At 39.1% G+C, this 27,292-nt stretch overlaps 1 protein-coding gene across 5 annotated transcripts in view; it reads right to left on the bottom strand.

Annotated features, from left to right (window-relative positions):
• Window positions 1-27,292, bottom strand: part of NFIB (nuclear factor I/B) — a 307,135-nt gene that overhangs the window by 125,302 nt on the left and 154,541 nt on the right. For all 5 annotated transcript variants that reach the window (XM_006864489.1, XM_006864490.1, XM_006864486.1 and 2 more), the window contains exon 3: window positions 14,505-14,558. In XM_006864489.1, the coding sequence (XP_006864551.1) occupies window positions 14,505-14,558 (54 nt within the window). The remainder of the gene's footprint in view (window positions 1-14,504; window positions 14,559-27,292) is intronic.

The following is a 27,292-nucleotide window of genomic DNA, read 5'->3' as shown; positions in this document are numbered from 1 at the left end:
AACCCTATCAGGGTCACTAAGAGTCAGAAAAGACTACACGGCACTTAACAACAACATCATTTATTTAGTTTGTGTCTCCTGAGGTCATGGGGCACTGTGGGATAAAGCACTGGACCACAAGGTCAGTGGTTCAAACTCACCAGTCACTCCTTGGAAACCCAATACAGGGTTACTGTGATTTGGAACTGACTCAGCGGCGCTAACAGGTGTCCTGGTGTGGCGCTGGGGCTTAATGCACTGGAATACAAGGTCAGTTTGAACTGCAAGGGCTGTGGTTCAAGCTTACCAGCTGCTCCTTGGAAGCCCTAACCAGAGTCACTATAAGTCAGAACAGACTCAATGGCACAACAACAAGGTTGGCAGTTCAAACCCAACAGCTGCTCCTTAGAAACCCTATCCAGGGTCACAATGGGTAGAAACAGACTCGATGGCATTTACCAACAACAACAATACACAGCCAGGTCTGTGCTAAGTACTTGACCTCAATCCAGTGGCCAGGGCCTTGACAGAGGGGTACAGGAATTCAGGCAGAGAGAATCAAGATGAGTAAAGACACAAAGCTGAGGCATCTGGCTGTGGCTAAAAGCAGACCCTCCTAGGCAGTGAATGGTTAAGCAAGTAGCAAGTATTGAAGGGCTACATTACATGTTAAGGAGCTCTGGGAGCATAGTGGTTATGAGTTGGACTGCTAACCTCAAGGTCGGCAGTTCAAAACTACCAGCCATTCCGTGGGAGAAAGATGAGGCTTTCTGCTCCCATTATGATTTACAGAGCTGTGGGTTAATGCATTGGACTGCAAAGTTGATTTGAACCACAAGGTTGGCAGTTCAAGCTCACCAGCCACTCCTTGGAAACCCTATACAGGGTCACTATGAGTCAGAACCAACTCCACAGCACACCACCTCCAGCATATTATATGTCAGGCTACAAGTTAGACTTGAACTGAGAGTGGGAACCTCTAAAGCATAAGAGGGGAATGAAGTCTGCTTTGCACATTACTGAAGTAACCACCATTCAGTACTAGATGGATCCCCAGGATTACTAACTGAGGTCAGCATGGTACAGAGATGGGGAAATGTTTTAAATCATATAGGTGATACAGTTAAAGGGATGGTGTGTAAACATTTCTTCAGTTTTCTTTTTAAAAATAAATTTACCTTTCTCCTTAGTGCTATAAGAGTAATGCATCAGTGCCCTCATCCCTTTCCCTCTACTTCTCCTTCTATTTGCTCTCTCTGAAATGCTCATAGGTACTTCCTGCTACATATCATGCCATGAGAAGTGTTCTTGTGGTTCATTTCTGGGTATCAACTAGGACATTGTTATTGTTGTTGTTAAGTGCCATTAATTTGGTTCTGACTAACAGCAACGCTTACAGGGTTTCTGAGAAACAGCCAGTAGGTTTGAACTGCAGACCTTGTGGTTAGCAGTCCAGTGCTTATCCTACAGGACCACACTAGGACTTGCAGAAGGCTAACCCTTTAATGTAGCCCTAATGGAAATAATAAGGTTTTTCATTCCTTGCTTACTTATTTAGAAACATATGGTTCTGCTTGGAAAGTTGTTCCATTTAGAAAGAGACGAAGACTCCAAATACCATATTTTAAAACTAAAATCCTCAGATACTTTTTAAGCATCACAGAATAAACAACGGGGCAGCATTTTACAGTGCATTATGACACTGTTTCATGGCAAGAAAAATGCACATGATGATGTTGATGATGACTGGACCAAATCTGAAGCAAAGTGGTTTTCTATGGCTCCCTTTCTTCCTCCTAAATACTGTGAGATCAAGCGTCTGCTCAGGACACAGAGTGGGGAAGCAAGAGACTACCTCAAATGGGGTCGAGAATGAAGATCATCACAGTGAAAACAGAAATCTGACCCCAGTACTAGAATATAGCAGTCGCATACTAGTTGACTGACCTAAGAAGACTTGTAACAACTTTGCAAACCATAACCTAGTCTTAAATTTTTCTACAAAGAGAATAATAATATGCAAAAGACAACAAAAGTCTAACTACCAAAATTCACCAACAGATCATTTTACCCCATCTTTAGATCATCCTGCACAAGATCAGGAGTTTACATTATTTCATACGTTGATACTCTTTTATGGTTAAACAAAAGAAAAGAAGAAATGAGACTGTGGTCGAAGATCTGGCTAATACCTGTAAATAATATTCTTCAAGCCCATGAGGCAGAAACAGATCAATCCCCATTTGATATTTTAGTTGGCTTGCAGTATGTTACTATACCGTTGATCTCTCTTTCCAAGAATGATGCACTACTACACAATTGGGGGTCCTTTTGGAGGGGCTTTCTATAGGACAGTAAGTACACTAAGCTTAGTTTCTGAGGCGTTCGGTAATCTAAACTAGGCTGCAGCAAGTCCACTCTATCTGAGATAAAGAACAAGTACAACTCGCCAGCTGTAAGGAGGAAAATGCTTTGCATTATTAAATTGTAGCTGTATGATGCAAACGGCAGGCCTCATCAATGTGGGGAAGCGAAAAGAATTTAAATTGAGAAGAAACTCGAGATCAGGTGGTTATTGCATAGCAAACCCAGAGTGCTCTGGTGAAAGGATAACCCCTACATCACGTCCCAGAGCTGTGGGTTTAGTCATAAATGAACCTGGCAATGTTTATGACTCAAGTGTCTTTTCACATGGGGATTCTGACCCTCCCTGTGGGGAACCTAGACATTCAGCAAAGAGGAAAAATATACTACAGCAGTTTCTGTTTCAAAGTTAAACAATTACAGCCTTTTTATATGGAAGCCCTTTCAAAAGTTTGCTGGAACTAAGCATAGTATAAATGTAATGCCTACTTGATCTATTAAAAACCCATTTGGAGTCTATGTTATCTTATAGCATAACTTCAGCTATGGAAAGACCCTGAAAAATAAGCATAAAGTTAAGAAAACCCCGAATAACTATCACCTCAAAGCTAGTCTTTCTCTCATAGACTTGTGAAAGGAGAGCATTCAGTGCATTTTTATATTATTCTGGTGACAGTGTACCAACTCGGTCCCTGATGTGTACAAAATGCAAAACACATGACACTTGAGAGAAACAGATTATAGAGAAAAAGATGGGGACCACTAAGCCCTGGTAGCACCGGGGTTAATGTTGGACGGCTAAAACCACAAAGTCAACGGTACGAGCACATCAGCTGCTCAGAGGGAGAAGGATGAGGCTTTCTGCTCCCATAAAGATTTACAGTCTCGAAATCCTGTATTAGGTTGCTATGAGACAGAATCAACTCAATGGCAGTGGGGGACTAAGCTCCTAGAACAGCAAGAAGATGCAGCGGAAGAAGTCTCCTCCTTTATCGGAGCCTGAACCCTGTGGTCTTAGTAGCTCTCAGCTAACTGCATGGTTGTAGGTTCAAACCCACCCGCCAACACCATGGAGAAAAATGAAGCTGTGTGCTCCTGTAAATATTTAAAGTTTCAGAAATCCTGAGTATAGGGCAAGGTCGACCGTTCAAACCCACCAGTTACTCCCTGGTAACCCTATACAGGGTTGCTATGAATCAGAACCAACTCAACAGCACTGGACATTAACAACAGCTCAAACAGAAGTACGGAGTCCTGGTATGGCACTGCAGGATAAGCACTGGAATGCTGATCGCAAGTTACCAGTTCAAACCCACCAGCCACTCCTCAGAAACACTATTAGAGTCACTATGAATCAGAAATAACTCTATGGCACTTAATGACAATAACATAGATCCATTATGATAGTGGTGGTGGTTATGAGCCACCGAGTCAGATGCAACTCATATCTGACCCTGCATAGGTTTTCTGAGGCTGTAAATCTTCACAGGAGCAGAAAGCCTCATCTTTCTCCCACGCAATGGCTAGTAGATGCAAACTACGGACGTTGTGGTTAGCAGCCCAGCTTGTAATCCACCAGGGAGTACATAATCCACTTGGTAGCTAAGAAGCTACCAGAGCTTCTTAGGTCAAGTATTGTTGTTGTTGTTGTTAAGCGTCGACTGAATCTATTCTGACTCATAGTGACCCTGTGTAGGGATTCCAAGGAGTGACTAGTGATGTTGAATCACCGATCTTACAGTTCAAACTGACCTTGCAGTCCAGTGCAGTAACCTGCAGCATCACATCTGACCCAATATCGACAAAGAAATGTTTGGGTTCACTTTATGAGGTGGTAATGAACAGGAAGGTCAATGGTTCAAGCGTACCAGCCGTTCCTCAGAAGTCCTATACAGGGTCACTATGAGTGGGAATTGACTCAACAGCACTTCACAGAAACAACAGTGTACACTACGGTAAACTGCATTATATATCGAGGGTAGTAGGAGGGAAAGGAGAGGGATGCCAGGAGAGAAAAATGCTAGTGATGTCCAGAGATTACTACTTTAAGTTTTGACCCATAAAAAACACAAATTTTAAGGTACATTGATCAAAAACCAACTGAGATCTGGAGCAAGTCATTTAACCTCGTTTTGCCTCGTTTTTCTTTCATCAGTAAAGTGAAAAAGTTGAACTAGCAGTCTATAAGTATTTACATCCCATGCTTTCTTAAGTCATGTTTCTTAGAATGTGTCAAGCAAAAGAGATACTGGATTTAATGAGTAGCAAATTACTCACTAAATAAATGAACTGTGTATTAGAAGAGAGATGTATAAACAAAAGTTTACATATAAAGTAACCATCATCATGGAGGCCAGGAGGTCCAAACCTGCCTGGGAGCATCAGATAAGATACTAAGGCTAGTTTGGGCACAAAGGCTGAGTAGTAATTTGCTGGGTTGATAAGGCTGTCTTGGCAGGGGAAAGAGCTTATCTTGTAGAAGAAGGGCAAAGAATGAGACGTTGGTAAGTGATGGTGTAATGCATCTAAAGCCATGATTGATGATATGGGCACATAGTGAGCTTTTTGGCCAGTTAGATTTACATTTTATGAAGGATCAGAGAAAGACACAACTGGGAGAGAAGAAGGTAATTAAAAGGTTTCTGTATCATATCAGGAAAATAAATAAATAGTGTCTAGAATTCCAATAAGGACAATGAAAAATTAGAGGTAGGATTGGATTCTTAAGAGTGATTTAAAATGGAATATGAATGAAAATGAGACAGCATGAGCTCACAAGATGCTCTAAGCCAAGAGTACCTGAATAGATGCTGGTGGTCTTAAAATATCTTATACAGGGGATGGGAGTGGATATTCTGGTAGGGAAAAAAAAATTACATTAGAAAATGTTAAATTTGAATTATCCATGAGATATCTAGAGAAACATGTTCAAAATATAGTTGAACATGTGGGTCTGAAAATTAGATCTCTGTGTTCCAAAGGTATGCATTTTGGAATAATGAAAAGGAATTATTCTTAAAAATCACAGGATGTGCTGAGAATACTTAAAAGTACTGGTAACAAAATTCTGGTTCCAAAGATGGAAGAAGCCATTATAAGCAAGTGATAGAATGCAAAAGGGCCTAGGGATGATCTGGGAAAGGTCCTGTTTTAAAAGGAAAGAGAACATTTTAAGTAGAGCATGGTCAATAGAGTCAGTAAGTGCTGAAGATCATGGAAACAGGAGTAGAATGGAATGGAGTCACTGGACTCAAACCAAAAGATGTCAGGAATGCAGTTGAGAACCATTTCAATGTAGACACAAACCCAATTGGAGGACATTCAAGATGGAATTTCAGCCTTCCATGCCATGTCATGATAAAGGAGCGATTGAACACTTGATTGAAGGAGACTGGTAGTCTGAATGAGAGGCAAAAGATTTTATTTTTTTAAATAAGAAATATGTTAGGATGGAGGCAATAGTATAAGGGAGGTATACAAAAAGGATCAGGAAGAGTAAAGGATAAAGAAAAGTTTCAGTGGCGATCGAAAAGTTAGGGGCTTCAGAAAGTAGGAACACTATGGAAAAAGAAGTTAGGGAAACTTTATACAAAGTTAATAATACAGAGGCTGAGAAGATAAATTTTTGGCAGGAGGGGAAAAACTATCTCTAAAGATACATTTGTATTCTTTCTCATGTCAGTATTAAACACTATGTAACAAAACATTCTGATTTTTGTCTTTGATGCGAAAATGCTCAGAACAAAATTTACTATCTAAAAATTCCTACAACTCTGAGACTTGAAAACATCTGTTTTTTTCTGTATTTTTTCTATAATAGCTCATACTCTATCCTTAGGCATCTTATCTTGCCCTGTGATTTTGTCTGTCATCTTAAGTCTTAGCAAGGCTACTGTAATATAAGTCAACACATTTCTACTTGGTTGCATATCAAATGATACTTCCTACAGGAAGCCTTGATCAACCCAGCTGGAAGAGAAAGTATGTTGAAAGCACCCTCACTTTTATAGAGCACCTGTTATTCACCAAGTGTGTCCCCCCCATTTGATCCTTACAACTGGAAAGCTAGAATCCACTGTGCTGAGTGTCAAGAATTGGCTGGCTTGTTTATGTTCATGGTTTGGGGAGAAAAATCTATGTTCCAAGTTCATGCAATTTCTACTCTATCACACTCCTGACAATAGCTGGACATAGCATTTTATATTTGACTCCCAGAATGTATGTATTATAGTCTTCATCATTAACATATACATGCACACATATGTGTATGTGTTGTTAGGTGCCATTGAGTTGATTCTGAATCCCAGTGACCCTGTGGATCACAGCAGAACTGTACCACAGGATTCCTTAGGCTGTAATTTTACAGGCGTAGATCACTGACCTTTCTCCCATGAAGCCACTGGGTGGGTTTGAACAGCCACTCTTTTACCACTAGGGCTCATCATGTACATATGTAGTATGCAGGTATATGTACGCATTTCTATACATGTGTATCTCTACATGTGGCTGTACTTCTATATAAATATACACATGTGTATGTTGTTAGGTGCAGTGGAGTCAGTTCTGATGCAGAGATTCTACAGACAACAGAATGAAAACATGCCCAGTTCCATGCCACCCTCACAACTGTCATAGTTCACAAATAGGTCATTATATTTCAGCCCATTGTTGCTGTCATTGTGTTAATTCCTTTCTTTCTGAGGAGTTGTTTTAACATAGCATGGTGTATATTCCTCACGATCCGAGTAAGGAGCTCTGGTAGCATAGCGGTTACGACTCAGGCTGCTAACCTCACGGTCAGCAGGTCATAACTACCAGTGGTTCTGTGGGAGAAACATGAGGCTTTCTGCTCCAGTAAAGATTTACAGCCTCAGAAACCCTATACAGGGTCACTATGAGCTGGAACTGACTCCATGGCACATAACCACCACCACCACCACCCTAATAAAGACTGTCTATTTATTTTGAAGTGACTGAACCCACAAGTATCTTCTGGAATGTAGTATCAAATTCTGAATTCAGCAACTAGTGGGCACTCAGTGTTTGCTACCTAACAAGGAAGGTAAAGGGTAAGTTATAGAAAAATGTTGCCTACTCTCATGACCTTGTTGAATATTTCTAAATTATATTTTTCCCCCTTAAACTGAATAGAGCGAATCAGACTAGAGCTACTGAAGAGCTGGGTATGATGCCAACTGTTATGCCCATCAAGCTCTGAGGAGTGGGCTGTCTACAAGGACCCATAAAGTGTCTTGTACAAATAAGTAACTGAGGGCTAAGTGCCCTTTCCAACTTTTAAGGATGATCTGTGAACAAAACACTCCCTTTGTCCTCTCCCCTTTCTACTCAGAACTCAATCATAAATGTGAATATTGTAAACTTTATGATATGAAATGTGGTGTCTTCAAAAACGTTAGAGGTTAAAGAAGAAAAATATTTCTGAAACCAAATCTGTTAAGAGAAACTGTCTTTGATTTTAGCACTGACTGGCACAGAATTCATTCCCGAAGTACTTACAAGTTTACCTACTGCATCAGTAGTAGGTCTTACCACTGTTAACCAATCCTTTTAGTGTTTTTTCGTATTTATACTTTTATGAATAGAAAGCCTGTTTATAGTCTGTTATATATTGTCCAGTGCCAATGTTTAAAATTACTTCAAAATATTATGAAATAGTTCATTTTTCCCTATTTACAATATAAAAAAAATCTTGATTCTGATGAATACAATAAATGGAAGATGAGAAGGAGTGAATGTGCAGTGAAACAGCTGGTAAAAAGTGTCCAAGTAAGTCTTGTCTTTTCTAGGACCTTAAACACCATATTCTAAATCATAAACTTGTTCCATGATGTCCTGGAGGACCTATGCAAATGTATCTGCTTTCATATGTAAATAACAAGGCTAATGTTTTATAGTTTCTGTAACTATAATACTAAATGTGTTCCCAATTCTAAGTTTTAGAGAAGTGGTAAAAGGTCACAGAAATAAAGGTTTCTGTGATTCCAACCAAGGTGAGTGAAGTCTATAGATGCTGCACTTGTTTTCTTGGTAAGTTCTAGGTTGGTTTTAATTTGTTTCATAACAACCTTCTGTGGGATTCAATTTCAGTATCTTTAAAATAGAAGTGTATCTCAAAATGGGATTTAAGTAATTTATTAAATGCAAGGCTAGCAAATTGCTGTTTGTTGTTGTTAAGTGCCTCTGAGTTGGTTCTGACTCATAGTGACCCTGTATAAGGTTTTCAAGGAGTGGTTGATGAGTATGAACCACCAACCTTGCAATTATCAGTCCAGTGCTTATCCTACAGTGCCACACCAGGGCCCCATTGCTACGATGAATAGATTTTTAAAAAACAAAACAAAACATGCACACAATAACAAAACCCACTACCCCTAAGTCAATTCCAACTCCTAGCAACCCTACAGGAAAATGTAGAAGTGCGCCTTAGGTCTCAGACTGAAATGCCTTAAGGGACCAGATAGCCTCATCTGTTTCCCCCAGAGCAGCTGGTTGGTTTGAACTGCTGACCTTGCAGTTAGTAGCCTAATGCCTAACTCACAGCACCACCAGAGCTCTTCTGTTAACAGAGAAACCCACAGTCATGGAGCCAATTCCAACTCACAGCCAGCATGCACAGGGTTACCAAGGAGGTGAATCTTTATGGGAGCTGAAAGCCTCATCTTTCTCAGGTGGAGCAGTTGGTGGATTTGAACTGCTGACCTTGTGCTTAACAGTCCCATGGGCTAGATGTTATCCTGTAGTTCCACCAGGGCACCTTCCTTTACTATATTGATGTTAAGTGCCATGGAGTCGATTCTGACTCATAGGGACCCTATATAGGGTTTCCGAGAAGCGGCTGATAGGTTTGAACTGCTCACTTTGTGGGTAATAGTCCAGTGCTGATCCAGGATTCATTTTTTTTTATTTGGCCCCACACTTATCCCAGATAGGATGTAATTTGGCTTAATCAACATAGGATCCTGATGATTTCCTGAGATTCTACCATACTAAATACAAAAATTAACACAAAAGATGGCACAAGCACCCTGTAAAATACACAAACGAGAAAAGCGGGATCGTCAATCCATGTGCTTCCAGATAAGAAAACTCTGGTTAGTGGTACTTGGAATGCCTCATAAATTTACATCATAAAATGTGCAAAAAGTGGCATCATCCCTCTGGGAACCCCAAGATTAATGTGTCTTTGTTAAATTTCCAACTAAGACAGAGGTCCACATAAAACAACAGCCTTCCTGGACTCCAAAATGAGGCATCAGCTTGGACTACACTTAAAGGCAAAAATAGATTGCCTTGGAGTCCTTGTGTGGCACTGCAGTTAACGTGCTGGACTGCAAGGTTGGTTTGAACCACAAAGTCAGCAGTTCAAGCTTACCAAGCACTCCTCACAAACCTTATACCGGGTCGCTATGAGTCAGAACCTACTCTATGGCACTTAATAACAACAACAAATTGTCTTGGTTTTCCTTGTATACCACCCATTCCAGCAAGTGATAAAAGTTGGGAAATCTACATGAATGTGCAGACATGAACTAAAAGAGCAAATTGATGCTCATTTGTACCAGACTGCAATGCAATCACACATTTCCTAAAAGGAACGGTAGAGTTTTCAATTATGACCAATAAAATGAGATCCAAGTCTAACACCTTTGTGAATGGTTTTCCCTTGTTTAAGCCACAAGAGTTAGATGCTGTGTTGAGAGATAACTCTTGTAGTACTATTAATTTGTTGTTATCAAAGCACCTGAATGTAAACATAGTAACTTCTGATTATATGCTAAACAAGGGATTGATCTGATAGTCACAAAACAGCTGAATAAAAAAATATAACTTCTATCACGAGCAAAGGAAATTTGGGTCATTGTTTTCAAAATGAAATGAGCAATAGCTTCTTGACAGAAAGAATAAGGTCAAGTTCTTGGATCTATTGGTGCTGGACTCAGACTTTTACAGGTCTTTGCCACTGAAAAGATCACTGAGCCTATCTCTGCCTTCTCACTGAAAGTAAAAACAAAATATGAAGTCTTAAGTAGCATAAGGAAATACCAGGAAGATCATTTAAGTGCTTTCAAAAATAATAACCAGTATGCTAGTTCCAAAGAACAGACTCCAACTCACAGCCACTCCATGAGTGCTAGATTAGGGTTTCTACAATGACTTTTCAATGCCAAGTCTTTGGACTAAAGTGGAGATGGGTGGCCATGAACTTCCAGTTTTTGGGCAAACAGTAGACTTCATTAATCATTTTAAATACCCAGGATTTAAAAATAGATGTTGTTCTGTTGTTGTGCACAACTGAGTTTGTTCCAATTCATAAAGACCCTATATAGGGTTTCCAATAGCAGCTGGTGAGTTTAAACTGCCGACCTTGTGGTTAGCAGTCCACATCACACCCGGGTTCTGTGTAGAAGACTATTTTATTTTAGCTAAATGCTTTCTAAGGTAACAAATAACAAAAAATATTACCTAAATGTTTTTAAAAATTGAAACTATCAAATATCCTTCTCTAAAAAATGAGTTGCTTTTATTTGCTTGTACTCAGTTTGCTCACTAAGTATTAATCCCAATCAAGAGCCCTAAATGACTTGTATGAGAGGTATTAATGTCAACCCCCAGAAGTTCATGTGAATTGAGAGGCTGGAATTTCTAAGTCAAACAATCCTGTCTGAGGGTGGAGAAAAGCCAAGCAAAGGGCATTGTGGGAAGACATATGCCTTTGCACTTCTGGGGTGATTGGATGGGATTCCACCTTGCTGTCATCAGTGGGGGAACAGATTCGAAAGAGCCCATATCTCTGAAAGGGTTTGAATTGTTGCCATCTCTTCCCAAGCTGTTAAGAAATAAACACAGGGTGGATAGGAACAATTTCCATGGGCTGCACATCTCCTAGTAGAAAATGATCAGAGGTAAGAAAATGCTTAGCATCGAGGAGGTCTTTTTCCAAAGTTCAGTTTCTCCTTGTTATAATAATACAAGTAGCAAGGTGGTTTGGCTGGTTTGCTGTGTTTTCACTTGGGGCAGAAGACTGAATCTACCTCTAATTGGATTGTGCCTTCTTCCCAAGATACTGAATCTCAACTTTGGCACTTTCACATTTGAGGCAAGGCCAATGCAGAGACAAAGAAACAAACCTCCTAAAGATTAGCCATCCTCCAAAATACCAAAGCTGCTTACACTGATGAAGGAGTTCTTAATAGTGTGCTTTATTCCAACTGATGGCAAACAAACAAACAAACAAAATATCACCAGCATTTCTGATTTTTCACATGTAAAAATAGAAGATAATATTTCTAGCGACTTCTCTTAATTGAACGTATTGTAGAACAAACAAGTGGTCTCACTTTCCTCAATCAGAATTCCTTACTAAGTGCTGTGGTTAAACTCGTAATCTAATGATGCAATGTACATGTTAAAATGATGGAGTGAATACACACCATCATGAGTGGTAGTAGTTACATGCCGTCAAGCTGGTTCCGAGTCATAGACCCAGTAAAGGATTTCCATGGCTGCAAATCTTTAAAGGACCCTTAGCTTTCTTCTGTGGTAAATTTGAACTGCTGATGTTAGGGTTAGCCACCCAACCTGTAACCAACTACCTTATCAGAGCTCTTTAAATCATCATAGAAAATTCTAATTATATTACATTTAATTTTGATATGCATATATATCTTATTATATTCAAAAAATTTAAATGTATAACATATATATAATTTCCCAGTAATTATAACAGCTATTTTTCTATACATTCAGTTCTAAGATATAGCTTTTAAAAGGATTTTATTTCCAAGGAAAATTTAAAAGAGAAAAAATATTGAGAGGTTGTTCTACCCTGATAGCTTGTTTCTGTTTGCCATGTTACTGGCAAAGATCATTTAAAAGATACTACGCTGAAACCAAGGAGTTCTGGTAGTGTAGTGGCTGCAAACCGGAAGGTCAGCAGTTCGAAACTACCAGCTGCTCCGCAGGAGAAAGATGAGGTGATCTGCTCCCGTAAAGATTTACAGCCTCGGAAACCCTATTCAGGGTCGCTATGGGTCGAAACCGACTCGACGGCACTTAACAACAACAACAACACGCTGAAACCAGCAAAAGACCAATTTAACTAAGCTCCTTGACAAATATTGAAAAATCAAATTCTGGCATTATACAACTACTCAAAGATTACTCATTCAGCTCAAGTAAAGAACACCTTTAGGTGAGCACATTTCCCTTCTGCACATGTTCAGAAACGCATTCTAAACAATTAACAGATTTATTAATTCCAAATCAAGCTGTCATTCAAATACAAAGAACATAGCCTTTGTTTCATCTGACTTAAAATACTTATCAAATCTTTCTTCTACTCATTTTTTGTCTCCGTTCTTTGTAAAATGAGTGAAGAGGCTTTTATAAAATATTTGGGAATAATTTACTTTTTGAAATCAGGCATATAGAGAAAATACTAGACAATCACCAAGAAGAAGAAATATTTCTAGAATTAAAAGACTTACACATTAATGAAATTTCTTACAGAATTTATTTGGAATAATAGATGTCATTCTGGAAAAATAACTGACATTCTACTCTCCTACTATAGAACATAAAAATTAAAATAATACATTTTACTGGTACTTACATTTAAAATGTCAGAGGTTTTTTTTAATGTTTTGTTATCAGTTTGGTATAGCAATAAATCATTGTGTAGAAAAATTAAAAATCAGTTTAATTCACATTTTAAACTGTATTTAATTGTTGGTGTTGTTAAGTGCTGTCGAGTTGGTTCCAATCCATAGCGATCCTGTATAGGGTTTCCACGGAGCAGCTGGTGAGTTGAACAGGCAACATTGCAGTTCAAACCGACTTTGCAGTCCAGCGTATTAACCCACAGCATCACACCAGGACATTTTAAGCATGTTAAGATAACTTTTCAAACAATATAATTTTTTAGACTATAGACCAAGTTGGAAAAAAATTAATTGTCTGTGGTAAAAATGAAAATTTAGGCAAGACTCAGACACAAAAAAACATATTCTTGTTTGGCTTAACATTTTTACTTGCATTTCTACTTACTGTATCTTTATGGTAACAGTTTAAATAAGACCAGTCTGACATCATTTCCTGTAATTTTGGGGATTCTTAAAATATTCAAACCTTACATTATCTAAGCATTATGCCAAGGAAGATGAAACAATGAGAGAGCCCCAAAACTAAGTCTACCTGAGGAAATAATTAATAATACAGTTCCTAAACCTTTTGATTTGTTTTCAAATAAAAGATTGAAGCGAATTGGGAGAGGCAGTTTGGGCATATTTCACCGACTTGGGCTTTTTTGTTTGTTTTGTTTTTGTTATTTTATTCCTTTCACACTCTTTTATCAAGTCACAAATATAATTAAGATTCGTGCAATAATGAAATGTTAGACACTCTTCTTTGTGTTTGTTTCACCTCATGAGAAAAAACACTACTCCTAAATCAAAAGCAAAATGCTGGATGCTCAGATTTTATAGCAACAAAACTGCAGACAGCCAAGTGACTAAAGCCCATTTTCAGATCTGGAGTAACTTTTGAAAATAAAGAGGGTATTTGGCATACATTATACTAAAGCAAAAGTCCTACTTTCATTATTTCCTGATTCTGGGGATCCAATACAAGCCTCAAGGAATAAAAACTCTTTTTCAAAAACCTCCATGGGGGAGGGGGAATCAAACCACCCCACCCTTTTTAGAGTAATGAAATTTGATAAACTGTAATAAGAATATGGAAAAAACTTACTTTTTCTTACGAATTTTCAAAGAAAACTTTAAAGGTTTTATTTGTGTGTGTGTGTGTGTGTGTGTGTGTGTGTGTGTGTGTATGCTGTAGGGAGGAGTGGGAATTTCAAACAGCATGACTTTTAGCATCTAGCACCAAAATACATGCATAGTCATTTACAAAGAAACACCAACAAAGATTAAAACACATTGGTGATTAGGTAAATACGGATGACGCCAATATGGAAGTATTTGTCACTGCAAAGGGCCTAAACAGAATCACATCTTGTCCCGATCAGACCTGCCTGCCAGAACAAAATAGGCAACTGACCAATTATGGGCTGTTTATCTATACAGTGGTGCCTTTGTTCTCCAACAATGTCAGATTGCAAACGTCCTGGGACACATATTTACCTGGGGGGTTCTTGGCAGGATCATTGTGGCTTGGACTTCCTGATTGTCCAGAATCTGTAAAGAAATCATAGAAAATGTTTTCTTTTTAATTTGTTTTGAAAGACTTTCACAATCCTCTAAAGAACTTTAAAAAAAAAAAAAATTCCCCCTTAAAGGTACAATGAACTTGAGTGTTTAAATCAAGTTTACTTTCCCAAGACATTTGGTAGCAACCTTTTTATTGATCAAACTAGATGAATGTCTATACATATTTCTCTGTCAAAAGAAAATAATACAATAAAAGCAGTCCTCTGTAACAGGCCTGGGATAAATGCAAAGCTTTTTTTTGAAACAAAGGACTATGGTTACAAAATCAGTGAAGGTGGCTTGAAGGCTGGGCAAATATCAAGGCCTGTCGGCAGTAATATGAAATACAGCATTCCCTAGAAATGCAATCTGACTGTAATTAAACGTGCTTTAAAAAAACAACAACCTGAATATGTTTTTATTCAATGAGCAAAATACATAGAAATTAGAATCTGCTTTTCCAGGATTTCCTGTGCCGGCACACATACCCACTCCAATAATCCCCCAACCTATTGGATCCAGGCCCAGATCTGTCTACATCCCATAATACCAATCGATTTGCAAACACCAAGAAGAGCATAAATTACTAGGTAGAGACCAACATGGCTTTGTGGAGAGCACATTGTTGAGTCAACCTCATTTCCATCTGTGATCTATGGACAGACTTAGCAGATGAGTAGGCAAAGACCAAGGCCGTGCATCTGAATTGTGAATCTCCCACATCTCCTCTCACCAAAGCTACAGAAAGGGACATGCATGCGTGGCGGCGTGGGGACTTTACAACTGTGAGGCAACATGCCTTCTGGGGCTTTGCTCCCTCCTCCATATCTTCACTGCAGTTATCTGTGTCGTGTTTCCCATATTATTATAAACTTACTTGCCGGTTACTTTGTAATCTTCTTTTATTGGCTCTAGTATTAAAGTTTGTCTCCCCAGCTAAATTGCATGCTCCTTAGCACAGGCAGAGCTGCTGTCTAGGCCTTCCTTAGTGTGCAGCTGACGGCGTGAAGGTGCAAGGCTTTTAGTAAACGCTGGAGGAACGGGTGGCTCACAGTCAGCAGTCTTTCTGGTCTGGCTAAAAGACCATCTTGAATTTGATAGTGGATTTCAGTAAAATTATTTGTTGGGAGTGGTGGGTTACAGACTGTATGGCTAAAAGTCATGGCCATAGACTCAAAAGTCACCTCCTCCAAACTCTGACATTGTACTTGAAACAAAAAAGGGATTCAATCTTAGGAAAGCAGAAAAGTTTTACGCTGGTTTTTCAGCACTCAGTTCTTCTGGTCCAGATAAGTGGTGGTTGTAGTTAAGTGCCGTTGAGTCGGTTCCAACTCACAGCGACCCCTATAGGGTTTCTGAGGAGCAGCTGGTGGGTTTGAACTACCAACCTTCTAGTAGCAGTCCAGTGCTTATCCTACCATGCCACACCAGTCCTGGTGTGATTGTTATTGTTGTTATGTGCCATCAAGTCGTTTCTGACTCATAGTGACCCTATATAGAGTTTCCAAGGAGTATGACTGGTAGATTTGAACTGCCGACTTTGCAGTTCAAACTGACCTTATTATGGTAGAGAGCTTATTCTACAGTACCTCACCAGGACTCCATAAGTGATTGTTGTTGTTAAGTGCCGCTGAGTCAGTGCTGACTCATTGTGACCCTGTATAGGGTTTCTGAGGAGCAGCTGGTGATTTTGAACCACCGATCTTGCAGTTCAAGCTGACCTTATGGTCGAGTGCTTGTCTTCAGTACCAAACCATGACTCCCCCATGGGTGAATGTTGCTGTGGCTAAGTACTGGCCAGTAGGTTCCAACTCATAGCAACCCTATATAGGGTTTCCAAGGAGCCACTGGGGACTTTGAACCACCAACCCTGTGGTTCAAACGGTTTCTTCTATTAAACACAAAGACATCTTGTTAGTTTCTTTCTATAGTAAATTTGGTTATCTCTGCCCTTTGCTACATGACTGCTAACTTGGTTTAGGACTGAGATGAGACTTTTCCCCTTCTATTTCCTTAATTGTCTTGTAAATGTTGCCCTAGGACCTAAAACCCATTGCCATCAAGTCGATGCTGACTCCTAACAGCCCTATATGACTCATAACAGCCTTATATGACAGAGAAAAGCTGACCCATAGGGTTTCCAACGCGTCCGTAATCTTTATGACGAGAGACTGACATTTCACTTTCTGTCAGATCAGCTGACTGTTCAAACCACCAAACGAGGTTCAGTTAGCAACCTACGTTTTAACCAATGCATCACCAGGGTTCCTTTTGTCCTAAGACAGTTTCCAGTAAATCATAACAAATATACTGAGTGATTCCTCATTACCTTCCAAGTCACTCAGGATTCCCTAAAATGGAAATAAATACAGTCTGGATTTTGGCTCGTATTCTGCAGGTAGTCAAAGATAACTGAGTATACTCTAAAAAACTTACTTCCCATACATTGATCTATTACTTTTTCTAGAACTGAGTCAAAGCCCACTGATTTATAACTAGTAGATCAACCATTCTCCTTTTGAATTCCTACATAAATGGTACAATATTGGCTAGTCTCCAGGCCTGGAGACTAAAGATTCATAAAGATGATAAATTACAGTATTTTGCTATAGCCTCAGCTATTTCTCCCTTGAGGTCCTCTAACAAATGCCCCTCAGTATTAATGTGACATTCCAGTTTCATTTCACAAGTGATTCTGACATCCTGAGAGATTCCTGCTCATATATGACATGTCCATTGATCAGGGTAAGCCAATGTTTTAATTTTTCCCTCTAAAGCTACCTCACATTTATGGAGGTCTAGACATGCGTCCTTCAAGTTGGCTACTGCCACACTCATGAGTAGACAAGATGAAGCAGCAACTTGATTTTGGAGCTATAGACTCCGTACAAGTATGTTTAGTTATGGTGTTAGGTGCAGCCGAGTCAGTTCTGACTCATAGTGACTCTCTGCACAACAGAACAAAACACTGCCCCGTCCTGCGTCATCCTCACAATTGTTGTTATGCCTGTACCCATTGCTGCTGCCACTGTGCCAATCAATCTCATTGAGGGTCTTCCTATTTTTCGCTGACCTTTCACTTTACCACATAAAATGTCCTTCTCCAGGAACTGGCCCTTACTGATAACATGTCTGAAATATGAAACACCAAGTCTCACCACCCTAGCTTCTAAACACAGACCTGGTTGGGGTTTTTTTTCTTCTGGAAGTCCATGGTACCTTCAATAATCTTCTCCAACACAACAATTCAAATGCATCAGTTCTTCTGTAAAATGGCACACCACAAAACTCCCCACATATGATTCCTGAAATCTGGGTCCAGTAAAGAATAAAGGTCCTTCCAGTGCTAAGGGAGTATCCAGTTAGAACAATGGCATCCCACGTCACCACAACATCCCATTTGGGGAAAACCCTCTTCTTTTCTGCTGAAAATTACTTTTTGCCCTATTTCCACCAACAGTAGACCAATTTCTTCAATTGAGAAAAATACATTTAATTAAATTTTTAAAAAGCCTATAAACATTTGAGGGAAAGCTGAATTCTAACCTAAATTTGAGTCAGACATTTGTTCTTTACAGCAATTCTGCTTTTTAAAATGAACTTCTTTTGCTTGTACACAATGTCAGCTAGCTCTTCATATACCAAAGCCGGTGCCCTCTCAAAATAAAACTATATAAACTGTATCCCTGAAACACAGACGAGGACCCCCTCCCCCCTCCAGCAAGCCTAAAACAGAACATTTACTTTTAAACTGTAAATTTGAACACTAGAATCTGCTATTAACTCTTAGGGCCCTTTAGGTCGGTCACTTAATTCCAACTGCTAGAAAATGAAGTAACCAAGGATTCGCAGTTGGCAGAGAAACCAGAAATAAACTGTTATTGTGGTTGACTTCAGAGAAGGAATTACTCAGACCACATCTAAAAGCCTTCCAACTCACCACCTAGGTCAAATTACTTTATACCCAAAGGTTTTATTTAACCACTTCCATCGCTTTGCCCAAGTTCCTTTTTTTTTTTTTTCCTTCTGCTTCTTCTTCATTTTCAGTAGTATGTGACCATACTGTGTTGGAGTGAGTTCTGGCTCTGTCTCTCACTAGTGGTGTGATCTTGGGAAAATTATTTAATTCTTAGTGCCTTGGGGTCTTGAACTGTAAAACTGCAACAATTATCCACCTTACAGAACACTGCAGAGATTATACTATGCCAAGCACCAAGCACTGGGCCATATACTTCCTGTACACTCAGTAACAAAAAAGTGCTACTGATCACAGAAGCCACACGCAAAAATGATTCCTATTTTTCATGGGCTGTCAGGAACAAAGAGCGAAAGGGAAATGAACAACCCCGGTCCCATTCCAGTGCACATGTCTGAAACATGTCTGCAATGAGCAAATGGAATCTGGACAAGTGTGTGCCCAGCTGAGAATTCTGGTAATCAACAATGTAGTCCAACTGTGGTGCTGTAGAGTAAGCACTGGACTACTAACTACATAGGTAGGCAGTTGAAATCCAGAAGTTCTGACTCAACAGCACACAACAACAACAGCCTCCCAAAATATGGAGGCACCGCCTCTATGACAACCTCGAGTTGCCACGTGTAAGGGGCTACAGAAATCAGCCAATTGATGAAAATTACCTTCCAGAAAATTCAGCTTTGCCAGGACCAAGGCAGGTCGGAATAGGGGTTGCCCAGTGTACTTAGTTTTGTGTCTAGAAAACAACCTGCTTTTTAAATTGAAACGTTAAGGTTTCATCTGAGCACTTACTCTACATATACACAGGGGAAATTCTTCTTCTTTTTTTAATGGCTCAAAAGAGAAGAGAAAGGAGAAGAATCGAGGGTCACACACCGACTAATGTTGACATGGTTGACTGAACTCTGCCCTCCCCCTTTTACTGAAACCAACTGATTGCAGGTCTCAAGGTGGTCTCTACAACCACATTTTATGGAGAATTGGTTTAGAAAGAAGTTTTGAGACAGGGAGATAACTAATCTTCCCTTTACATTTACTTTCTCTTCCTTGTTCTCAAATTAATATTTTCCACACTTTTGTGATTGTCTCCTCCTGGTTTAACTAGACATAATGCAGAACTGAACTGTGTATTGTATTACATACTTATTAAGATCTCATATTCTCTACCCTTCATTTTTAAAGAGTGTGATTTTTAAATACTATATTTCTTCTTCAAGAGGAAACAAAAGCAGATGAAGCAATTTCTTAATGATGACTCTTTTAACTTAATCAAGTCATCCAATCCCAAAATAAAGACACTCCAAGAATAAAAAGCTCTGGTAGCGTAGTGGTTACAAATCAGGCTGCGAACCACAAGGTCAGCAGTTCGAAACTACCAGCTGCTCCGCGGGAGACAAATGAGACAGATGTTCTGCTCCCGTAAAGATTTACAGCCTCGGAAACCCTGTACAGGGTCGCTATGGGCTGAAACCAACTCGACGGCACTTAACACCAACAACAACAAGAATAAAAAAGATCCACACCGTAAACGGCCCTTTTCTTCTTTTCCATCTCTTCTTTTAAAAATCATCCAATCTGTCATGGTTCTTCTAATATCTAAAATTGACATAAAGAGGACCAGATTTCCCTAATGACACAATTTTTATGAAAGACACCGGGACATGTAAATGATTTAAATGACTTGTCTAAAGTTACATGGCAACTACTCAAAGGTGTTGTGTTGTTGTTGTTTTACTGGGTGTCCTTGAATCCGTTCTGACTCATAGAAACACCACACACAACACAAGACAATACTGCCTACTCCTGTGTCTTCCTCACCATGGCGATGCTTGAGCCCGTTGTTGCTGCCACTGTGCCAAGCTAGCTCATTGGGGGTGGTCTTCCACTTTTTGAATAACCCTCCATTTTACCAAACCAGGATGTCCTTCTCCAGGGACTAGTCCCTCCTGACAACATGCTGTAAGTGCTAGAGATGTATCCTTGTCTCCAGGGCGCATACTTCTGTACTTGTCCAAGGCAGTTTGCTTGTTCTGCTGGCAGTCCATGGTAATTGTAATATTCTCAGTCTCTGACCTTCTTGATTCATTGTCCAATTTTCATATTCATATGAGGGAACTGACAATACCATGGCTTGGGACAGTCACACTTTGGTCTGACATCTTTGCTCTTTAACACCTTAAAAAGGTCTTCTGCAGCAGATTTGTCCAATGTAATACATTGTTTGATTTCTTGACACTGTTTGTATGAGTGTTTATGGATCCAAGCAAAATACAAAGTCTTTGTTAACTTTAATCTTTTCTCCGATTATTATGATGTAATTTATTGGCCCAGGTGTGATGATTTTCATTCTTTACATTGAGGTGCAATCCATACTGAAGGCTGTAGTTTTTTATCTTCATCAACAAGAATTTCAAGTCCTCTTACCGTCCAGTAAGCAAAGTTGTGTCATCTGCATATCACAGGTTATTAATCCTGATATCATGTGTTCTTCATATAATCCAGTTTCTTGGATTATTGTGCTTTTTATGTGGGCCAATTCAGACGCAGGGTCTCTTGAACAGTTATGACGCAATCTTAAAATCATCAAAGTCAAATGATCTTTCAATAGAGTAAATGTTTCTGGGAACTCTAGCGTCCCTTCTCCTTCCAGCCATTTACTAATATATTCAAAACCTCTTTCAGAAATGAAAAAGAAAAAAAAGCTCTATCTAAGTTGAAAATAATGTTATCTCTGAATGCCATACACTGATTGCTTTAAAGAGTGGCCAACTTTAAACTAAATTCAGTTTGAATTCTCTCAGCTAAACAAAGGAAATTCTATATATATGTTTTCCTGATAATCTGGTAGAAGTGAAGGAAATGTTTGTTAAAATATATTAGATTGAAATGAATACTGGCCTGTTATTTGTTGGTTGCTGAATACAAACTTTATGAGGCAGACAAACTAGAGTTATCTAAGGTAGATGCATCATCAAACTGTGAAATATTATTTGAAAGTCATTACTGTAAGCATCAATTAAATGCAAATAAATATATAACATTATGGAGCACCTGCTCTGATAGCATAGTGGGTTATGAGTTGGGCTTTTAACTGCAAAGTCAGCAGTTCAAATCTACCACTCTCAGGGAGAAAGATGAGGCTTTCTGTGCCTATGAGCATTTACAGCCTCGGAAACCCTATACTGTGTGGAACATAGTGTTGTTGTTAGTGCCGTTGAGTTGGTTTCGACCCTTAGCGACCCTGTATAGGGTTTCCAAGGAGCAGCTGGTGAGTTTGAACTGCCAACTCTGTGGTTCAAACCAACCTTGCGGTTCAGTGCTTTATCCCATAGCACCACAAAGAGTTGTTGTTGTTGTTGTTAAGTGCTGTCAAGTCGGTTCCGACCCATAGCGACCCTGTATAGAGTATCCCAGGAGCAGCTGATGAGTTTGAACCGCTGACCTTGCAGTTCAAACGGCTTTACAGTCTGGCGCATTAACCACACAGAGTAGGTGGTCTAAAATGCTTATTCATTTACATTTAATTTATACTAATAACCTTTGATATTCTTTTAAAAAGAAAAAATACACATTCTCTGCCTCTGGAAGCTTAGGCTAATCAAATATTTAGAAATGGTCATAGAAAAATTAACTTTTTGTTCCATGTACAAGCGGATATATACTAAAAGAGAAGAAGTGATTTTACTAGGGAGTGGGCATTGCCATGGCATCAGTGTCAAAAGGAGTGACAATAAGATTTGGGTCTTAAGAAGCAGCCCAATCTCATACCTGTAGTACATATCCCATACTGCTACCAAGGTACGCTCTTTAAAACCCACAAAAGACTCAGTCACTGCCGGACTCAAATCTTTTCATGTGCTCTGAATAAGCACAGGAATGACTCTAGGCATCTTAGTAAGTCATCCACGGCCCCTTGACCTGGTCCTTGTCAACGTCTTAGTCACACATGGGTGACCCTACTGAGTCCATTAACCCTAATCTTGGGTCTGCGTTTGATTGTTATTAGGTGTCACTAGTCAGTTTCAACTTATATCGATTCTGTATAGACTTTCCAAGACTGCAAATCTTTAACGGAGCAGAAAGACTCGTCTTTTTTCTGAGAATCTGGGTGATGTACAGTGCTTGGAATATTTGATTAAGTCAATGACTAGAAACAAAATTTAAATAAACAACAGTAGTGCACAAAGAAGACTAGGCATGACCCTCCTTTATGCAGAAACATACACTAGAAGTCAGGTAGACAACCCTTTCGTGGCATAGAAAAGGGAGAGATTCATACAGAATGTCCAGGACTGGGTGTGCCCATCTCATACAAGGCTCAGTTCCGCTTCATTTACTTCCTGAAGGAATATTTGGTGTGGGGGGTAGGTAAATAAGAACACAAATTAGGAGTTAAAAAATCAATGTTTGGCTCTCTCTTACAATGGAAAGAAATCCTTGTAGCATAGGAGTTACAGTTTGGCTGCTAACTGCAAGGTCAGTAGTTCAAATCTACCAACTGTTCCTCAGATGAAAGATGAGGGCTTCTCCCCGTGTCAAGATTTACAGACTCAGAAAATCTATACAGGGTCGTTATTGAGTCAGAACCAACTCCACAGCACACAACCACCACCAAACCACCTACATCAGGAAGAGATGTCTGGTGAAGATCCAGATGTCTAGTTTGTAGGAAAAGGGGCCATGAACCTCTCAGGATCTTTATATTTAAACTGTCTTTCTACCTCTAGATGCAACATATTCCAGGAACTCACTTTACTCTCTGACACCAAGAGAGTATCAACTTTGTTGTTGTTGTTGCTAGGTACCAACTCATAGTGACCCTCCACACAACAGAATGAAACACTGCCTCATCCGGTGCCATCCTCACAAGTGTGTATCAATGGGAAAATCATGTATGAGAAGCATGAATTTAATTGATAGCCAATTTGTTATAAAGAAGGGACTGAAAAAGGTTCTAAAATTATGATTCTATAACAATCTAACTTTTGTATCAAGAGATATCAGAATAGAGTAAATGAAACCCACACTGTATAGCCTCTTGCTAGAACTAAATTATAGTTCTATATATGAAGGCCTTTGGTAAAAGACCCCTTTGTTAAATGTGCCTTAAACAGCTGAAGAAATCGCCCATTGTCAACTAAAGAATACCATGAGGGTGGTTTTAATACTTAATTTTTGTAAGTTTTAGAACAGTCTCTTTCTCACTGAAACATTATGAATTGCTAACATTCTAAATTAGTATATTTTTACAAATGAAATATAAAATATGTCAGAAAGAATCGCTTAGGAAAGAGAAAAACCAAGATATAAAAAACAAAATACACCAAAATCTTGAAGGAAGGGATATGATGCTTGTGTTTTATAATGATAGGGGAGTAAGACAAAAAATATCTGCCAGAAAACTGGATTATTCTCCTTAGGCAAAACCTGTCTCTTTTACCTCTGCCTGGCCAATGTGTTGTAAGTCACTGTTGGCAGTGTACAATCTACAGTGACTGATTTCCTTGGGATTTATAGCAAGTTAGTTTTACATAGTCATAAGTTCGATTACATAATTTGCTTTAATTTAATTTATTTATTTTGTCTTTTTTATTCAGCACAGTTAAAACACTGCAGCTTCAGTTTTAATGGAGGACAGCTTGATCAATTAGGGTGACACAAAACTATAATTTACAGTATTTTCATTTCCTCCTATTAAATGTTTATGAAAGTAATACACACAAGAACACGGGGAAACCGCCAAGTGCTTTACTTGTCTTGCGTAAACAGGTAAATGTGTGAAAAAAGGCCTCCCTCTGAGTCTCCACAGTCTCTCTCTTTTTTACACTCTTCTATTTCTCTTTCTCTCCCTGCCTCCTCCTCTGCCTCCTTCTCTCCCCTTCTATGTCTCTATCTCTTCTCAAGAGTCCACTTTATTACAAAACTCAATTAACAAACTCTATATGGTGGTGGTGGTGATGTGCCATGGAGTCAGTTCCGACTCATAGTGACCCTTCCTGTACAGGGTTTCTGAGGTTGTAAATCTTTACAGGAGCAGAAAGCCTCATCTTTCTCCCGCGGAACAGCTGGTAGCTTTTCGAACTGCTGACCTTGAGGTTCACAGCCAGATTCATAACCACTACACTACCAGAGCTCCTGCAAAGCTCTATATGTTGTTGTTGTTGTTGTTAAGTGCCATCGAGTCAATTCCGACCCATAGCAACACTGTATAGGGTTTCCAAGGAGCAGCTGGTGAGCTTGAACAACCAACCTTGCAGTTTAAACAACTTTCCAGTCTGATGCATTAGCCCACAGCGCCACACCAGGATTCCAAATAGAAAGTGTTAATTCCATCAGTTTGCTTAGGGAGTCAGTGAGTATGTGCCCCTAACCCCAAAATTAGTTCTGAACCAAAAAGAGAAATCAGGGTTCTTACAATACTTTTTACAGAGTCAAAATAATATTTGGAAGATGGAGTTCCTCCACAATCTTGCTCAGGCTTTTAAAGTATACTATTTCCCATCCGAAGGCTCAGACTTTGAGAATCCTCTTTCTAGTAGTTATCATTGATTTTGAAGCAACTTTTAAAAGATGAGGTTACTAACTGAAAATCCATAGAGATCAGAGTCATTTAATTAAATGCACATATGTGAAAGAATAAAGTAGATATATGTGATCTATTTATCTTTCTCATTCTACTAATTCTAGGATTCAACTTTTTCTTTGGCTTAGTAGGAGAGATCAGGTTCAAGGGATCATTTCCCAAGGACTAAAATAAGGATTTGTTTGGGTTGAAGACCAAAATTTGTCCACAAGGAATTAGCTGAAAAACGGCCAACTGAAATCTAAACATGAAGAAAAAAAGTCACGTTCAGATATGAGAGCAAATCAAATCTGTCCACGCCAGATATGCACTGGGACAATCAACCACTGCTGACAAAATGTCCAGCACAAGACGTGTTAAATTGTCCAAGACGGCTGACCAGAGGGCTATCCTGCTTCATTAACTAGCACCAAACCATCACAAACGAAAGTAGGGGTAATCACATCTGACCTGTCCTGCCTAAGATTAAGTTCAATGCCGCTCCACTGATGTAGGGATTGAATGACCCAAAGGTCACCAGTAGGTTCACCTACAACTTCTTGCTTTGGAAGGCGGTAGCCTAGAGACCGCAAAGACACCATACTGACCACTGTCAAGATGGCTAACTTTCTACACTGTGTTTTCAATTAAGGAAATAAAATGTGGTAATTAAATCAAGATTGCATAATATTTTTTTAAATTTGTAATCTCATTTAAATTAATTAACTGACTCAATCTTTGTTTAGTTTTTAAACTGGCCTAGTTAGGTAAAGAGTCCCTAGGAGCAAATCCAGTTTTTTATCTTTTAAAAACAAGGCATGGCAACCTGGTATACTTCTTGATTTTTTAGAACACAGAAGCATGAAATAAATACAGAGGCAAGGGTGTTAGCATAGAGGAGGGAGGAGTTTTATGGCATGATTTTGACCAAAAAAAAAATAGTTCTCGCACTGGAGAGAAATAAACCAAAACATTATTTATTCAAAACATTTCTTTTCCAATTTTATGAAGATTGCATGTTTGTTGGAAGCAAAACATTTCCAGCTGTATTTTAAGTTTTCTGAAGAGAGCTGTAAGATTTATAATCTTTCATAAATTTTGCCCATAGCTCATAATATTAGATGAACACGTCGCTGCGTACTTTAAGGGACAATTTGCCAATGCAGTTTGCCACATGAAAACAATGAAGTCCTTTCCAAAACCTGGCCAGATTCAGTAGAAAAAGATGAGATGGATGTTCTGTCTCTCCCATCTGGGAGACATTGTGGATTTCAGCTAGACTATGTAATATACTTGGGGTTGTTTTGTCTTGTTTGTCCTTGGAAACCAAGAAACCTGCATTTTATAGTAAGGTATGCAGTGCAAAGAGAATATTAGTGAAATATGAAATGAACAACAGTGTCATCAGACTCATGAAGATAATCATGGAAGAAAACTGTACAAAAGCAATGCAAAATTAAAATAATAATAATAATAATAATGCAGTGTTGATGATCCTATTAGTCTTTTAAAAAATGTTTTTTAAAAGGCAGTCATGGGACATAAATAGCTCCAAAATCCTAATACACTGCTTAATAGAGCGCCTCACAGAATCTACTGGGTTTTGTTCTCAGCTCTGGGTGCGTTTTTAAAAAATTCTACACATACTACATACCTGCATACATGTAGTTCTTTTGTGTTGTGTCATTTTAAGTATTGTCCCAAAACTTAATATCATATTGTATACTAGAAACCAGACACAAGACTTTCCAACATTTCATCCATACAATCTTTCTTTCCAGATAATAGAACATGGTCCTGTCCACACAGTCAAGAGAGTTATGTCCTGGGTTCCATTCATTGACTGCCAACCACTGTTGAACTTTGACCCGAAGTAAACCACTTCATGCCTGATTGGTTTTCATCCAATTAAAGCCAAGAAAAAGGCAAAGGTCTTAGTCATATCCAAAGGGATTAGAAATAAGAGATGGGGCGGGGTAGGGGGGAATGCTTCATTACAATGGTGAAAATATGCACAAATATTGCCATGTTGTTGTTAAGTGCCTTAGAGTCGATTCCGACCCATAGGGACCCTGTGTAGGGTTTCCATGGAGCAGCTGGTGAGCTTGAACCACTGACCTTGCAGTTGAAACGGCTTTGCAGTCTGACGCATTAGCCCACTGCACCACACCAGGATATACTTTG

Source organism: Chrysochloris asiatica, unplaced genomic scaffold (assembly GCF_000296735.1).
Source record: "Chrysochloris asiatica unplaced genomic scaffold, ChrAsi1.0 scaffold00065, whole genome shotgun sequence".
Taxonomy (NCBI): domain Eukaryota; kingdom Metazoa; phylum Chordata; class Mammalia; order Afrosoricida; family Chrysochloridae; genus Chrysochloris; species Chrysochloris asiatica.
This window is presented reverse-complemented; position numbering and strand designations above follow the sequence as displayed.